Raw genomic sequence first — 18,336 nt, 5'->3', positions numbered from 1 at the left:
TCTTTCCATCCCAGACCCTGAAGGGACTGCCTTCCTCACCCCTGGAACATGTTATCTCTTCTCTGGTCACAAGAGAAATGGTTCTTCTTTGTCTAAGGCAATTGCAGCCAGTGGAAAAGATACATCATATCATCATCATCATCATCATCAACAACAACAACAACATTTTTCTTCTAGTTCCTATCTAAATTTGACAATGCAGGATCAATAGTAAATTCAAGAAACGTTTCCTTATGAACTAGGTCAGAGTTCATGGCCTTCTGCCACATTTCACTTCCTTAAGGCTGATTCCCTTCCCACCTTTCCATGAAGAGAGTACGGGCGGTGAAATCCAATGTGAAACTGAAGTCCAATGTGAAATAAGGCGAATGGTTTGATACGTAGGCTAGAAGGTTAGATGATTGATGTTATTTTGTTCCCCTTCACTCATTTGTTCGCTGAGATGCGGAGAGCTCAGTGCTGAACCCAGAGCCCAGGCAAGCTCACCACCCCTGCGCTACACCCCCAAGCCCTTGTTAAGACCTCTAACTGCGCTCAGGGAACCAGTCTTTGCTCTAAGTCACCTGGGACCCATGATAACTTTGTCTGCGGTTTGTTTTTCCTAGTAAAAGCCCTCAAAAACTGTCCCGGGTTTAAGAGCATGGGAAGAAGGTAAACTAGAGATAAAGGATGCAATTTCGGTTTCCTGGAGACAGGGTCCGAGTCTGACTCAGCTCTGACACCCCATGGAGCACTCTGAGTAACTCAGGTCTTGTTTACTGAATCCCCAAATGAGCAAGAGTCTTTACATCGCGGAGCTTAGCTCCAGATGACTCAGTCCCTCATTCAAGCCTCAGTGAGTTCTTAGGCATTCCAGGCATTGTGTGGGAAACGGAAGGAAAAAAACAAACTGAAGATAAAGTGTTTGGTTTCTGATTCACCCACCTGAACTAATAGTTTAAGCGACTAGGCAAACATCCCTACCTCATCCAAATACCTGCGAAGCACCTGCTGTGACCCAAGTTTCATTCTGGATGTTTAGCATGTGTTTGCGCTCTGCCCAACCCCCAACCTGGCAATAGACAGGTACAAGCCTGACTCTCCACTCTCTCTCTTCCTCCCCTCCTTCCCCCTCTCCTCCTTCCTGTCCCCCTCCCCCCTCCATCTCTCTCTTCTTCTCCCCCTGCTTGTAACAAATGAAGGAGAGATTGTGGTTTCCCTAGAAGCGGTCTAGTAAAGCCCAGGGAGAACACGGTGCTGGCGTGCAGTGAGGTCACAATCCATGCAAACCTAAGAGTCTTATGAAGAGATGAAGGAGTGTGGAGGCCAGGTTCCCCCCTCCCCCCACCCCTCTACCCCCCCACCTCCACCCCCACCCTGAAAGTCACCACTAATCCCAGTAAAACCTCTTGTAAAAGGCTCACCCAACCCTCCCTCCTTGTCCCTGGGATTAAAGTCAGGGTCTTGCACACACAAGAGCACTCGCTAAGCAACAGGTCTGCTACTAAGCTATAGCCTTCCTCTCCCTTTACCTCTATTTAAAACTCAGTCTCACTAAGTTGCCCAGCTGCCCTTGAACTCACCCTGTGGCCTATGTAGCTTTCGACTATGAGTTCATATTTCCTCAGCCTCCCAAATAGCTGGATTCACAGATGAGCACCACCACCTCCGCTTCACCTGTCTTTCCACCTTGCTTTGAGGTCTGAGTAGTTATCTACTCTCTGGTCAGAGCCTAGGAGATTCTGGGCAGTGAGATGTGAACCATTCGTGCCGTCTAAGGGAATGTGTGATTCAGATAGCTTATTTGGGGGTTGGGGGGTTCACTATAGACTCTTCTACAAGGAACATAGACAAGCTCAGCTGGTGAGGCAGTTCCGTGGGGGATGGGGAGAGACTCAGTAGGTAAAGTGTTGGCTGCACACATGCAAAAGACAAGAGGTCAGACAAGAGGTCATACCTGAGAACAGAAAGCCCAGCATGGTGGCCAACTGATGCACTAGAGAGGCAGAGACAAGGAAACCATGGAGCGAGTGTCTAGCTAGACCAGTCAAGCTCTGGTGGCTTTGAGGGAAAAACCCTGCCAACCCCGCCTCTTTGTGTAAGTAGGAGAGTCATTGAGGAAGGGAGGAAGGCACTCTCTGCCACCCTCCAGACTCCATATATACCACACATACACACATGTAAATATACATGCATACAGGCAGAGAGAAAGAGAGAGAGAGAGAGAGAGAGAGAGAGAGAGAGAGAAGGGGCAGTGAGAGGGGGAAGGGGAGACAAAAAGAGAACCTGACATTTTATTTGTGTGAGCAAACATGTTTTGCGGGCTTTCCCCAGGCAGAAGGCCTGGCTCTAACCGCTGCCCAGATGGCCCTCCCCCAGGGCTGACTCCACTCACGTATGGAAACACCAGTTTCTGCTCAGCCAAACCCTGGTCTCACTTCCTCACAAGAGTTACAAAAAAAAACAAGGGGTTTGTCTGCTTGTGCTCACTGTGACCATTTTCAGTTGGAAAATTTTAACTGCTTGTGGGGTTTGTCGCTTCACACTTAAGTGACCTACAAACCACAGGAAATGAAAACTTGCCTAAACTATGTCGCCCAGCCAGTTCTGAAAATTTGCCGGACCCCAGTCAGCCCCAGGGGACCCTTGGCAAAAAGAGGGTGCACTGGCTAACCTTCACAGTCACTTGATAGCTCTTAAGTTACAGGGCTGACCCTGAGAATCTTTGCAACCCTGACCAGAAATAATCAAGGTCTGAATACAAGTTTAATTCAATAAATAAAATTCTCTCTGTGTCTGTCTCTCTGTCTCTATCTCTGTCTCTCTCCTCAAAGACTTCTACCCCCTCTGCCTCCAGAGTGCTGGGGCTCAAGGTGTGACAGATGACTCAGTGGTTATAACACTTACTGCTTGTGGACCGGGGCTCAGTTCCCAGCACCCACATGGGTACTCACAAATACCTGTAACCCAGTTCAAAAGGATCTAACACCTTCTTCCGACCTCTGCAGGCTCCAACACACAGGGAGTGCACCTGCATCTGTGCAGACACACACATGTGCACATAAAATAAATGCATACATAAATCCAAAGAGTTGCTTCCTAAAATAAAATGTAAGATGACCATAGAGGACTCAGAGAAAGGAACACATTCCATGGACAGGGTAATAGGAAAGGAAACTACCCAGGGAACGTGTTGTGTTCATTCTGTGGGTGAACTTGACCAGGCCCAAGGTGCACAGGCTAGTTTTTGGTGTTTATGTCAGGATGTTTCCAGAAGGTGAGCATGAGAAAGTGGGGGGGGGGGGGGTGGCTCTCAGTAAAAAAGTCTACCTGTAAAGTAGGAAAAAATTATCTATGCCATAGAGAGCCAGAATAAAACGAAAGGTAGGGGAGGAGTTTGGTAGCTCGGGTTGGGTGTTGTGGCTTAAATGTGGCTTACAGGGGTGTGTGTCTTAAACACATGGTCCCCAGCTGGTGACACTGTTTGGGGAAGTTATGAAAACTTTAGAAGGTAGGGAAGGGTTGGAGGAAGTGAGGCAGGTTCTGTGGAAAAGGTTACATCTTAGCCAGTGCTTCTCTCTTCCTCCTCTTCCTCCTCCTTTTCCTCTTTCTTCTCTTCCTCCTCCTCTTCTTCATCCTGACATTCATAAGGTCCTCTGCCACATAATTCTGCCAGGATGAGGTTCTGCTCAAGTATGTGGGGCCAACCAGTCACAGACTCGACCCTCTGAAACCCAGCCAAAGGCAGCAGTTCTTCCATGAAGATTGTTAGACGAGGTGTTTTGACATGGTGCGGAGAAGAACTGAGGCAGCATGAAAAGTCTCCCACGGACCCTGGGTTGGGATTCGACACCAGCGGCTCCTCTGGTCTCGGGCCTTTGGACTCCTGGGGCTGAAGCTCGCCGTGACAGAACACAGGCTATATTAGCCAATCCCTCATCAAACATCTCTCATTATATAACCTAGTGGCTCTGTTTCTCTGAGAACCCTAGTTATTATAGACAGAGAGGGCCTCGAGCACAGAAGTTACTGAGAAGTGGGGTGTGTTCTCAGAAAATAAGACATACACAAGTTTGTCACTGTCGCTGTCAGTTACTTCCAGATATGGGCTTGCCAGGCTGCCAAACTTCAGGATGCACTTTTGTGCTGGTGAACAGTTCTGTTTGGCACTGGGCTTCCTTCTTGTCACTATTAGTAAGGTAGCTCTGTCCTGCTCTCTATTATTCAAACAACACACTCTTGACTACAGAAAAGGAAAATATAAGCACGGGAGATTTCCACTCCCAAAGCCTCTACTGACAGACCATGGTTATTCACAAAACCAGAACCTCAATATTTCTTTTCCCAGTGCATTTGTAAGTCTGATCTTATATCCTTTCCTTTATTTTCACAGTAAGTATTCTACCCAATAGATGTGATGCATCTTCGAAACTTCACCTTCCCACAGAAGTCAGAAATCTGACTTCATTTTTCTCCTTCTTTTTAAAAATTGTGTGCGTGTGAGCATGTGCAGGTGTATTTGTGTGAATCGCGTGTGCTCGCCCATGTTGGGGGGCTGTGCAGGCTAGAGGCTGACATCAGGAGGTCTTCATTGACCCATTGACTTGTCCACTTTGGTTTTTGAGACGGAGCCTTGCACAGAACTTGGAACTGGCCATTTCAGTGGGGCTGGATGGTCAACCAGCCCATGACATCTGCTTGGCTCAGCTTCCAACCGACACTTGCTGGCGTGTTAGGCGCTGGTGTGGGTATGGGGATTCAAACTCAGGTCCTCAGGCTTGCACAGTGAACATTTTGTTCACTCAATCATCTCCCTTGGCTCTGGCTTCACCTTTAACCCGATGCAGTCTGCAGTGGTTTAAATGGCTTTGGCTCCCACAGACCTGTGTGTGCATGTATGTGTGTTTGTGTGTTTGTGTTTGTGTGTGTCTATGTGTATGTGTGTGTATCTGTGTGTGTATATGTGTGTATGTCTGTGTATTTGTATGTGTGTGTCTGTGTGTGTGTGTGTGTGTGTGTGTGTGTATGTGTGTGTGTGCTTGGCCTACAGGGAGTGGCAGTATTAGGAGGTGTTGAGTAGGTGTGGCCTTGTTGGAGGAAGTGTGTCACTGTGGGATCAGGCTTTGAGCTCACATATGCTCGAGTTATGCCCACTGTTTTACATGGTCCCCTTCTGCAGCCTGCAGGTCAAGATGTAGAACCCTCTGCTCCTCCAGCACCGTGTGTGCCTGGACGCTGCCGTGCTTCCTGCCATGCTGACAATGGAATAACCCTCTGAAACTGTAAGCAGAGCCCCAATTAAATGTTTTCTTTTATAAGAGCGTCCCTGGTCATGGTGTCTCTTTATAGCGATGAAACCCCAACTAAGATACAGTCCACTGCTCTCGGGAAGCACACAGCCTAATGGATGTGAATTGGTGTGTTTGCCTGTGAATTTTGGTATTCCTGGCTGGGGTGAAGAGAGGGATGACCACGTGACAGAATTACCTCTGACAGTGTCTCCCCCACTGACCCCCACCCCACCCATCCTTCTTTGCCTGTGTGCTGATATTCAAAATACTTCCAAACACCTCCATAGGCTTTCATTCTCTAGGTAATTTTGAGATTTAAAATCCCGCTGTCCTAATGGCTGTGTGCCTGACGGCTTGCCCTTTGCTGTTCAAAAAGTGAGGAGAAGGTGATGTGCTTCTGTGCTTGAGAAATAAGGCACCAGCAGCAGACGCCCGTTCAAGGCGAGCTTGCTAAACCAATGAGTTTAATTGGAATTACAGAAGTACGGGGTGGGAGGGGGGATTCACACAGAAGCGTGGCCGACATAGGAGAAGTGATAGGAAACCTAAATAAGAGTCTACCCATCTTGCTAACTGTTGTGAAAGGGCATCATGTGCCCTCCCTCCTTCCACGAGGGGATGAATTTACTTATTAATTTTTAAGTTAGGTTGTAAGGAAATGTGTTTCACGGCAGCATCTCCATACGCATGCGCCATTATGCTTTGTTCTCATTGGTTCCCCGCCCTCCGCGGCCTTCTGATTTTGCTCAACGCCCTTGTCTGGCTTGGTTCTTCTCGCAGACACTCCCTGCTTCCAGGCTAAAGTGGCGTGGACTCTTATTGCCCTCTCTTTCCCTTTCTTCCTTAAGCGTCTCTCCTCTTGTGATTTCCTTTCTACTCTGAGGCGCATATATATATTCCCACAAGGGAGGGCCTTGTGAGACGACTACACCACATTGGTGTGCTCCCAGCTGCCCTGGTTTCAAGATGTTGATGATCACGCCATGGCTAAGTGTGCTGGGAGGAAGATCGGCAAAGAGCAGGGGGCATAAGAAGGGCGGGCAGGAGGTAAAGTACATCGGTTGTCAACCTGCAAGTCCCACTCCGTGTTCCCCTTGCGGAAAGGGAGCAGCGGCGGATAGCAACGAGCAATGCATCTCTGAAAAATGGATATTATATACGGGGACACCTGTGCGCTCAGCTAGATGTCCACAGAGGCTCAGGGAAATGCCACCTGCTTCTAGGTAGGCACTGGGGCTCTGTCTGCCACAGTCAAGTCACTTAACTACAAAACTCTCAAGCAACCATAAGCACTGGACTGTTGGAAACTGAACAACGGCAGTGACTAGGATTAAACACCCCTGCCCCTCAGAGCCACCATTGCCTCCCAGGCAGCCCCTATATAAATAGACTATAGGTCTCAGGACAGATATAGTGATAGACATCTAAGGATTAGCTCATCAGCCCAAGAAAAGGGCTGATCTCCAAGTAGGTATCCCTGTGAGTGAAATCAATTAAAGTAATTGGATTTTACTTTATCAGTGCCCTGGCTAATAATGTATCTCTCTTGAAAAATGAACTCTATATCCATCTTTGTAGCCTGCTTCACATATCATGTTCTCTGAGAAAAATTCCTGAATACCCCAATTGGTCATGTCACCCCTGGAGAGCTCCAATGTCCTCTACCCTGGAGTATGTGTGCATGTGCTCATGTGTGTGCACACGTGAGCAAGCGTGTGCATGTGTTTGTGTGCATGTAAGTGTGCCTGAAGACACAAGCACATGCCAATCAGAAGACAGCCTCGAGTGTCAGCCCTCAGATACCAACCACTTTGATTTTTTTTGTTGTTATTTTGACTTTTCTTCATTTTGTGTGCACGTATGTATGGTATGCATGTGCATGTATAGGCACATGTGTGGAGGGAACTTCCTGTATTATTCTTCTACCTTGCCTTTTGAGGCAGAGTCTCACAATCAAGCACAGACTTCATCAATATGACTACCCTGCCTTACCAACATGCTCTGGCAGAGTCCCCTACCTCTGCCTCCCAAGGCAGGGGTTACAGGCAGGTTGTTAGGCCCACTCAACGTGTGCATGGGTTCCAGGAGCTTTGCTCTTCTTGCTTGTGCGGCTAATGCTTTAACCACTGAGTCATCTCTGCAGTTCCCCATCTTATTTTTTGGAACAGAGTCCTACTGATATGAAGCTTGACAAACAAGATACTGTCTGGCCAAGAAGCCCGAGAGCTGCTATCTCTTCCTCTGCAGCACTGGGGGGTGGGGGGGGGGGAGTGCATGCACACTCCACAACACCAGCTTGGGTTTTTGTTTTTGTTTGTTGGGTTGGGTTGGGTTGGTTTGAGTTGCATTAGGTTGGGTTGGGTTGGGTTTGGGTTGGTTTGAGTTGCGTTAGGTTGGGTTGGGTTGGGTTGGGGTTGGGTTTTTCTAAATATGGATGCTGGGGATTGAACTCAGGTCCTCATGCTTACAAGGCAAACTCTTTACTGACTGAACTGTCTTGCTGGCCCTCTGTTCTTGTTTCTCATTGGTGTTCTGCTCTTGTTCTTGGTTCCCTGTCTCTATAAGAACTTCAGGCCCTGTTTGACTGTAAGGCCCATGAAGACAAGGCTTTGTCAGCGCTCTGATTTCTCCATAATTTCAATTTTACTTGTTTAAATGTTATCATTTGTATAGCATGTATTTCTTTAAATGTGTTTAATGGCTTCATTTCTTGTTGGCAGAATGCTGTGATTACGCACTTAACTGCTCAATATGGCATAATCTTTACACGATATCTGACACATAGTAGACATCCAAGAAATTGTTTCTAATGAGGATATTACACTTTCATAGCTCTGAAATAATTTAGCCAACACAACCTATCCACTTTATACCTAACAGGATTTCAAAGAATGATTCACAAATATAGGAGATCTCAAATCCAATGGTCTAAGCTAGGAACAGCCCTTTAGCAATAAGCCCTGAATAAAGTACTCTATAGTAAGCATGGACTGAGTAAATCCACAGAATTTTAGAAATCCTGAGACTCTGCAGCTGGAGAGATGGCTCTGAGGTCCAGGATACTTGCTTCTTTCCCAAAGCATCTAGGAAGGGTTGTCAGCACCAAAGCTGGGCAGCTTACTACATCTAAAGCCAGTTACAGGAGATGTAGTGCCTTCTTCTGTTCCCTTGTACAGAAAAACTCACACAGATGCATACATAAATAAAAACAACTCTATAAAGAAAAATTAAGAGACTAATTTTTACTTGAAATTTCTACTTACAGAATAAGAGTTATTAGGTAGAATTTTAATAAATAATAAAACAGAAACCAGTTATTCATATGTTACCAAATATAAATTGACAATAAGAACAAAGAAATTGCGATTCTAAATTTCTTTTCTTTTTCCTTTCTTCTTTTTTTTTCTTCAGATAGTGTTTTACTCACTACGTAGCCAAGGCTGGCTTCAAATTCATGACCCTTCTTGCTCCTACGTGCTGGGATGATTGGTGTGATGTGTACCATGTTACCTGTCTTGGGATTCTAATTTTCAAACTAAGCATAGTTTCTCCTTTTCCACGGAACTGTTTTTCCCAGCTGTGCTCTGACATCCATTGTGTTTGCTGAGAAGAATCTTACTATGATGCCAAATTCCTAGTGATGCCCTCAGAAGTGCTAAACATCAGGGCCTTAGCAGAATGGAAATGAAATGTTTTTCTCTCCCTAAGTTGTCATCTGATTCAGTGGAGTCAAGTATCTTGGAAAATCCTTGTACAGGGCTAGAGACATGCTCCATTGGTAAAGCGCTGGCCATGCAGGCATGAGGACTTTAGTTCAGTCCTCAGAACCCATTAAGGAAGCCAGCTCTAGTTAGGCACATAGGCAGATCCTTAGTTACTAACTAATCAGCCTATGAAATTTGGCAAGTTCCAGGCCAGTGCGACACTCTGTCTAAAAAGACAAACAAATAAATAAAAAACCAAGATGCAAATTCTGAAGAATGATTCTTGAAGCTGACTTTTGGCATCCACATGCACATGGCTGTGCATATGAATAAACCCCTCTCACCTACACACAACAGAAAAGCATTGAAACGTGGCAGTGCTTTCCCATACATACGAACAAATGCCCTCAAGCTACAGTGGACACTCAGTGAACAGAGCAAATATCACTTCTACGCTCCTGAGCTTCTGATCTCCTCATTGGCTATTTATGTGTGATCAATGATCATTATGTGAGGAATTGAAAATCAAGAGCACAAGTATAAAAGGGACACTCAAAGCCATTTTCCAGGACAAGAGATGTAATTTCAGCTCTGCCTTATGCCCCTCCTTTTGAACTCCAGGCATTATTACAAGGGTCTTCAACCCTAAGGTTGACACCATCTTTCTTGTCACACTCCCCCAGTATGGACTTGCTTGTCCCCTCTTCCCAACTCCCAGCTGCACTTCGATGACCCTGATATCTCATAGAATTTCTTGTTATAAACATATCTGTCTCTTAAACACGTTCTGTTGCCACGACTACAGGCACCATGTCTGATCCTTTTTGTTTAATTGAGAAAACAAAGCCAAGCACAGAGATAGCCTTCACCAAACCATGTTCATCTCCTCACAGAAGAAAGACAATACCTTACACAAAGGCACATGGGGGACTCACTACCAAGAGACTCCTAAGGGCTGACATTATAGCTTAGGTGGGAGAGGGCTTGTCCACCATGCATGTGGCCCTGGGTTCAATCCCCAGCATCACATAGAGTGAGTGGAGAAGTACACAGCTGTAGCCTCAGCACTTGGAGGTAGAGGCAGGAGGATCAAAGTCACCCTGGGTTGCCCAACAAGTTCAGGGTTACATTAGAGCCTACATAAAAGGAGCAAGGGTTAGGAAGAACCCTACCGATGACTGCTATATGTATGTTCTATGTCCCAGGTGTCCAAAAAGAAAGGCAGTGGGGGTGAAGAGTGACTCAGAGGAATGTCAAGTGATCAGGGAAGTTTTCTGGGGGGGGGGGGGGGTAGGGGGGTGGACAGAACATTAGAGCTAACACCGACCAATGAGCCAGGCATACAGGGATCTCCAAGGGGAGAGTGTCCTAGGAAGAGGCTCTAAACCAAAGCAATGCTCATATTTGATGGGGATACAGGTATGGAAACAAGGGCTGAGTAGCTGTAGAAGGAAACTGAATGCTACTGAGATAGCCCAATGGAGAAACACTTGCTACCAAGCCTGAGTTCTATCCCTGACACCTACAGGGTAGACGCTGAGAACCAAGCCCTGCAAGCTGTACCCAACCACCCCACATGCCCAGTGAACGAACACACAGATAAACAAATTCATGCAGGAGAGGACGCCGTAGCTGGCCAGTAGCTAGCCCTCTCCTCCATCACGCCGGAGGAGAAGACCACTTTTATTTTTCTTCTGATTTTGCGTCATCTTTCCTTTATCGGGTTGAGTTTTGTAACCTTTACTGCCTGATTTCTACTAACTGATAAGCGTCTTCTAGCAACCTTCATATCTGGAGCCATCTTTCAGTACTGAGTCATACAAAACACAGCGGTTGTTAGGAAACAAAGGCGGGGAGTCTCGCGAGTGAGCTTTTATTCTGTTCTAAGTCTTCCCCACTAACGTTTATTTTTCCAACCATTGCTTCTCGTGATCATCACTGGCTACAGTCTGAAGTTATAAACTTTCTCATCATTTGTTTATTTCCATATAAGCCCTGCCCATTATGAAGTAAATAACTTCAACAAAACTACACGCTTGACTCCACACTAACATTTAGAAGAAAAATAGCCAACGGATCCAAATAACATCTCCCAAGATAATTGTAAGGATTTCAGTAAACAACTACTCTCCTTTCCTTTTATTGAAAATAGATCTCCCCCCAACACATGATTTATCCTGATTATGTTTTCACTTCCCTCTACTCTGCCCAGTTCCTACTCCTTTCCGTCTGGATCTCACAAACTCTTTATCTTTATTCCTGACCCCAGAAACCTTCTTCATCACTTCCTACACTATCACCATCATCACCACCATCTCCCTTCCAAGTGTCGCCTCGTCCACAATTGTTATCAAGAAAGAGGGAAGGGAAGGAGCATTTTTGTAGCACAGTGGAGTTGCCTAGGTGTTCTGTCTGGACCTCATCTCCAGTAACACTTCTGGCCTTGTTTCCAATCATCTGTAACAGGGAGATTTGCCTTTGTCATCAGCAAATCTTTTGACAGAGCCAAGCCCAGCTGTAAGTAACAACAGCCAGCCAAAGACAAATCACGCTGACTGTACTCTACCTGAGAGCATCTTCTGTTCCAGCTCAGGACACGGGGGCTCTTGATGGGATTCTTCTTCCTGTAATTGCAGCCCCAGAAACAAAAGCAGAGAGAATGTGAAGATAAGTGTTAACTTACAGTGGCACGTTTCTGTAAATCTGAAATCATATGAGATTAAAAGCAGAAACTTAAACCAAGTCCAAGGTAATGGAGGTTGGGGCCCTACATGGTGGCATATGCCTTTAATCCCAGCAGGCAGAGGCAAGCAGGATCTCTGAGAGTTCAGGGCCAACCTGGTCTACACAGTGAGCTCTAGAACAACAGGACCACACAAAGAGTACCCTATGGCAAAAAAAAAAAAAAAAAAAAAAAAAATGGGGAGGAGGCGAGAACTGAGGTTTAGAATGTGTGTGTTCCTGTGTATCTGTGTATCTCTATGTACATATGTCTGTGTTCATGGGTATGGGGGCCAGTGTGCATGTACTTGTGTACATGGGTGGGTGTGCATGGAGGCCAGAGGTAGACCTTGGATACTGTTCTGGAGATGAGCCTTGCTCTTTGAAGAAGCATCTCTCATTGACCTGGAGCTTGCCTGTTGGGCTAGGCTGCTGACCAGCAAGCCCCAGGGATGGCTTACCTCCCCAGAACATGACAAGCGCATGGCTTCACAGTGGCTGTTTTGTGTAGGTTCTGTGGCCCAAACTTAGTTCACACTTGCAGCAAGCAGGTGCTGTAGCGCTTGAGCCCTCTCCCAAGTCAGGGCTTGAGGTTTCAGATGAAGGGCATGTGTTGAGTAGGAACTTTGAGGCTTCTAGGCTCCACGTCTCTGGGTGTCATTCATACCTGAGAGTCTTGGAGTGGCACAGCACAAGCTGTGGGTCCCTCTGATTTAAAGTACCAACTACCTAGATGAGAAACTCACAGGTTTCTCCATTATAGTAATTCTGGCAGCACAGTAGGACAGAGAAACTCGGCTATCTTTCCTAATGCTTGGTGCTGACCTTACATACTTTTGCCAAGTTCTCATCATTAATTTTTGTCTGGGGAATGGGTATAAACAATCTTCTCTGAATACTGGCTATTATAATAGTGTTCTTTACAGATTATGTTTGTTTTGATGAATGTGTATTGATGCCATGCAGTGTGTTCTAATCAAGCCGTGCCTCCCTTGATCCATACGTCCTAATCATTCTGTAGCTCTAATAGTCAATGTTCCACATGAAGTTGGCATTTTAGCTTCCAGATATGAGAAGGAATATGTGGCATAATATAGCCACTTTCTATCTAGCGGTCTCGTAGCAGATGGCAGGACATTATATCTAGGGATGAATGGCATTTCCTTGTTTATGAATATCACATTTTCTCTACCATTCACCCACTGACAGGCCCTGAGGCTGTTTCCATAGCTCCTGAGAATAGTCTCACGTGCACACAGCTGCGCAGGTATGTTTTTAATATACTAATTTATTTATTGTTTTGTCTTTGGGCTATGTAACCAGCAGTTGAATAATAAATCATGATAGTTCAGTGCAGGTATGCTTTTAATATGCTAATTTCATCTCTTTAGGCTAAGTCGGCAGCAGATGAATAAGCGATTCATGATAGTTCTTTCTGTTTAGGGTTTTACTCTCTGAGGCTCATATATACTCTTCTCTGTGACAGCTGAACTAGCTTGCACTCCTACCACACGTGTATGAGTTTCTTTTCTGCCACATTTTAAAAATATTAACAGCCACGCTGAGGTGAGATAGCATCTCACTGAAGAAGCATCACGACATCCGATTTTTTAAAACATTACATGCACGTGTTGTGTGGTATGCATGTGCCTGTGTGTGCAGGATGCCCATGGGTGTGAGTGCGTGAGGAGACCAGAGGTTGACATCGGATATCTTCCTGTTATCAGTCTCTACTTAACTTTTGAGGCAGGGTTCCTCACTGAATCTGGAGATCACCGCTTCAGCCTGACTAGCCAATGACATCCCAGACATTCTCCTGCCTCTGCCTTCCAAGTGCTGGCTAAGAGGCATGCACTGGTGGACTCAGCTCTTTTTTATGTGGCTGGTGGGGATCTGAGCTCTGGTCCTTATGCTTTCCCCACTGAGTCATCTTCCCGGCCCCAAGAATCGATTTTGTTTTTCAATGACAACAGTCTGGATACGACAACATATCCAAAAGGTCCTCATTGGAAGCCAGATTCCTCCATTTGCCCAACTTTAAAAACCCATAGAAAGCATTGAATGGGTTACTTCAGTTTATGAGATCCCTACCCACTTATCTCAGATTTATGTGTTGTAAGAAATCTGAATGAAACAACTTGCCTTTGTCTTTCTATCAAGGATACGAACTAACAATACAGCAAATGGCATGCAAATAATATAATATAATCCCACCAATGCACAGCAAATCAACACAGTGTATGAATTCTGGTTTCCCAATGCCCAACAGAATTGTACACTATAAAAACAAGATGAGTTATAATACAGCCACAGGGAGAAACCTCTTCCAAGATGCTAAAATTATCCAAAACATCATTTCATCGATGAGACAATTCTTTCTCACTTAGTGCCAGTGAGACTGCTTTGCTGTTTCTTGTTTTGTCTTTTTTTTTTTTTCAAGACAGATTTCTCTGTTGTAGCCCTGGCTGTCCTGGAAATCTCTTTGTAGACCAGGCTGGCCCTGAACTCAGAGATCCACCTTCCTGTTTCCAAGTGCTGGGATTAAAGGCATAGTGTAAGCTCCTGCCTGGCTAGACTGCTTGCTTTTTATCACTCTGAATTTCAGAAACATGGACCAACCCAGCCCTTTCTCTTCCCTCTGAACACGCTCATCACACCATCTTAAATGCTGCTACCCCAGCTTCTCTTTAAAGAAAATTGCTAAGCCCACAAGAATCAGAAGCAGGAGAGAGAACTGCAACCCTCTTTTCTGGAGAATGCTCAGCACAAGCTAAACAAGCACCGGTCTTTGGTAGCATAAACGATGTTCTATTTTGAGGAAGAAGGCTCTGTATTCATGCATCTTGTCTCTCAAGTGCGCCAGTAGCTGACTTTCCCAGCAATGCTGCGGTGAAATGACAACAGCCCAATGGGAGGAACGTTGCTGGTTTTGCTGCCTGGTATTCAGTGTATGTTCCACTTCCCTCCTTAAGGGATCCTGTCCAGCTCTGAAGAGGCTGTGGATACTGTGGCTCCCTTGTGACTCAGGCCAAGGTTCATCAGTCTATTGAACTCAGCTGTCACTTATAGTCATGTCATGTGATCCAGTTAGAGCTAATGAACAGTAACCAGGCAGGGCAGGAGAGATAGCTCCAAGACTAAAGTGTCTACTGTGCAAAGGTGAGGGCCTGAGTGTGTATCCACAGAGCCCATGTAAAAGCAAAGTGTGTGTGTGTGTGTGTGTGTGTGTGTAACCCCAGTAAACACAAATCCCTAGTGCCAGCTAGCCATACCGTTGAACAAGAGACCCTGCCTCAAACCATGTGGCAGAAAACTCAGCTTGCTCTTCAACCTCCACACATACACTGTGGCATGTCTGACTACACTCATGAACACCCAATAGATGCTCATGAATCACACACAAGTAAATGAACAACAAACTTTAACTTTAAAAGCAAAGTATTTGTTTGTTGTTCTTCCCTCTGAACATATTTATAAATATATATAAATATGTTCAGAGGGAAGAACATATGTATACATATATATGTATACACATGTGTGTGTATGTATATATATATATGTATGTATATGTATACATACACACACACACACACATGCTCACGGGCTGTGTTGGTCCATGTTCCTGAAAATCAGAGTGATAAAAAGCAAGCAGTCTAGCCAGGCAGGGGCTTGCACCATGCCTTTAATCCCAGAACTTGGGAGACAGGAAGGTGGATCTCTGAGTTCAGGACCAGCCTGGTTTGCCGAGAGATGTATGTGTGTATATTCTTTGAGAATGTCATATATGTATATAATGCTCTGTGACTGTATCTGCCTCCTACCCATCTTCCAATTCCTCCTATATCTCCTACCACAATACTTACCTTCCCAACTTCATGTTCTTTTTCTAATCAACTGGGTTCAATACCATCCAGGCATAGGCATTGAGCCATCCCCTGGAGTATGAACACATAACCAGTGGCCACAGCCTTGAAGAAAACTGAGTCCCTCCCCCAAGAATCCATCAACAACCAATATCACCTCAGCTATGGGCAGGACTTTGGGAATTCTTCCCTGATCCATGCTGGGATTTTGAGTAGAATGGTCTTGTGAAGACAACCACAGCATGTATAAGTTCCTGCATACAGTGCCCTGTCATGACCAAAAGATGTTATTTCTCAGATGTGCTCTTTCTGCTCCCTCTTCATAATGTCCCTTCTGTGGTCACCATTGTGCTCTCACACGTAGCTGAGACTGAGCCAAGAAATGGAGTGTCACCGACTGACATCAACTGACTTCCCCATTCAACCATCCTTAAAACAGGATTAGGTCAGTATCACAGGTTGGATATAAAATGCCCTCCACGGTCTGGTGTTTTGAATACTTGTCTCCTTACCTTGTCTTGGATATAAAGGATAGGAGAAAGACCTGGAAGAGGCAGTTCTTTGGGGTGTGACTATGAAAGTTGTCCCTGCCCCCAAGTCCTTGTCTTTCCCAGCTCTTCCTGCCCACTCTGAGGTGAAGAAGCTCTTCCAGCGCATGCTCCCACCACCATGACTATTTCCCCAAGGTTGCGGGATCAAGCAGCCATAGACTGAACCGTCTGAAACGGTGAACCCGAATGAATTCTTCGATTAAGTTGTTTCTTCTGTCTGGCATTTGGTCTCAGCGATCTTTCTCCTTCCCTTCCGCAAGCATTCATCCCGAGCAGTCTTAGCAATCGGCACCTGCTCCTCTCCACCCACGTGCAATGTGTTATTTGGCTCATTGCTGTGTGGAGCACCTAAGAGAGGTTGCCTAAGGGAGGGGTGATTCTTTCCGGTTCATACTTTCACAGGTTTTAGTCAACAGTCACTGGTTCCATGATTTCTAGGTCTGTGGAAGGGAGGACATCAGTGTAGGAAGGTATGATGAGAGTATAATGAGTCTAGTATTACACCCTGTGGTACCCCACGGGTCTAATCAGAATGCGACTAACATGGGCACAGTTCCTCTGTGACTGCACATTGACTGTAGTGAGTACAGCATAAGGTCAATCAGGAAAGAGATTTTGGTGCTTGACCTCTAACCTTCTTTGTCCTGTGACTTCCACTCCTGTGCCATACCTGCACCTGCACTGTATTGACATCTGTGCTTAATGAAAATGACTGTAGAAGAGAAAACTCTGCAATGGAACCAACTATTGGTCCTCATTTTGGAAGGCTTAATCAAAGAGAGATAACTGTGTGTCTGGAGGTTTGCAGAGAACCAGGCCAAGAACACAAGAGAAGTAAACGGCTGTCATCACCTGGTAGGACATTCAGCACAGGTGCCTAGGAAGGCTTGACAAGTCCTTATGGCTCTTAGTACAAAGTACACAGTCAAATAAGTAACCATGATGACCAATGTTTGAATTAAACTAAACTTCCATCAAACTATTTGGAAATGGAGGCGGTAAGACACAGTTATATTGCTGACAGGTCACCAGTATGGATGAATCTATAGATTCTACACGTACGTTGCACTCAGGATTATGAGAGAAAACCATTGGCTTTCAGCTACTTATTATATCTTCTAATCTATTACCCATCTATAAACACATGAATGGATGAAAATGTGAATCAATGCTTCAAAGATTAAAAAAAAAAGAAACCTCTCCCTCTCAGAAATCTCCTTGCCTAAAAGTGAAAAGCCAGGAAGCTGTGTAAGCACCCTGACTGGAGCCTGGAGTTGAACGCAGAGATCCTTGTCCTGAAAGAGAATATACAGTGTGGCAGCTACAAGGCTTAGTCCACGCAAGCTGCTGTAACAAAACGCTATGGATTGGGTGGCTCTCACACAAAAGAGATATATTTCTCATAGTTCAAGATCCTGAGCGTCCCAAGATGAAAGCAATGGTTGATTCTTTGTCTGGTAAAGACTCACTTCCTGGTTGGCAGATGGCATCTGCTCAGTTCCACATGAGAAATGTAATGAGCAAGTTCCTTTAGGCCACTTTCATGAAGAAGGCACTACTGTTAGGATCATCCCGTCCCTTAAAGCTAATCTACTTTTACATGCACCTCACCCCCTAACTTAGCCATCTCTTAAATGTAGTCTTCCTTAAATTCACTCTGTGAATTATCATATTAACGTGTGGATTTTGGAAAACAAAAACATTCGGACAAAGGATTATGTCAAGTGTTTCATAAATATGAGGTGAGTGAGAGAATGAAGACATCGAGGCAACATTTTTGTTCTTTCCACACCCTGCCCAGTCTCCCATTCGGAACTCAGTGTAAACCCTGTCATTTGCAGAAGTTGGAGTTATATCTGTCAGCAGGAGTCACAGCCATAAGCAGTGAGACGCAGAACAACGGTGTTTGGTTTCCGGCAGGCTCTTTCAGAGTAAATGGAACTTTGTGGTGACTTGTTTTTCCTTTAAACCTGAGTTGTTCCAGTTTTTACTGAAGCTGTGGTGAAGTTCAGACACCAGGTCTGGCACCCAAATACACGTCCCGTCCTGAGGTTCAGTTGATAGGAAGGACCATTCGTAAATTGTCTACATGAATTTAAAGTATGATTTGAATTCATCTGGGGAAGAAATCCTTAATCAAGATTCCCCAATGCCAACAAAAGTATTAGAGATGCTGGCCAAGGAGCCAGAGACTATTGTCTCCTACACACCCTAACCCACAAGATCC

General features: G+C 45.3%; 1 protein-coding gene across 1 annotated transcript in view; it reads right to left on the bottom strand.

Moving 5' to 3' along the window:
• The window catches only part of Fam107b (family with sequence similarity 107 member B), a 218,629-nt gene that overhangs the window by 127,769 nt on the left and 72,524 nt on the right, over positions 1–18,336 (bottom strand). The window contains exon 2 of the mRNA XM_052156278.1: positions 11,541–11,598. Coding sequence (XP_052012238.1) covers positions 11,541–11,598 — 58 coding nt within the window. The remainder of the gene's footprint in view (positions 1–11,540; positions 11,599–18,336) is intronic.

Source organism: Apodemus sylvaticus, chromosome 14, assembly GCF_947179515.1.
Source record: "Apodemus sylvaticus chromosome 14, mApoSyl1.1, whole genome shotgun sequence".
Taxonomy (NCBI): Eukaryota; Metazoa; Chordata; class Mammalia; order Rodentia; family Muridae; genus Apodemus; species Apodemus sylvaticus.
The sequence above is the reverse complement of the archived record's forward strand: the minus strand, read 5'-3'. Positions and strand labels throughout refer to the sequence as shown.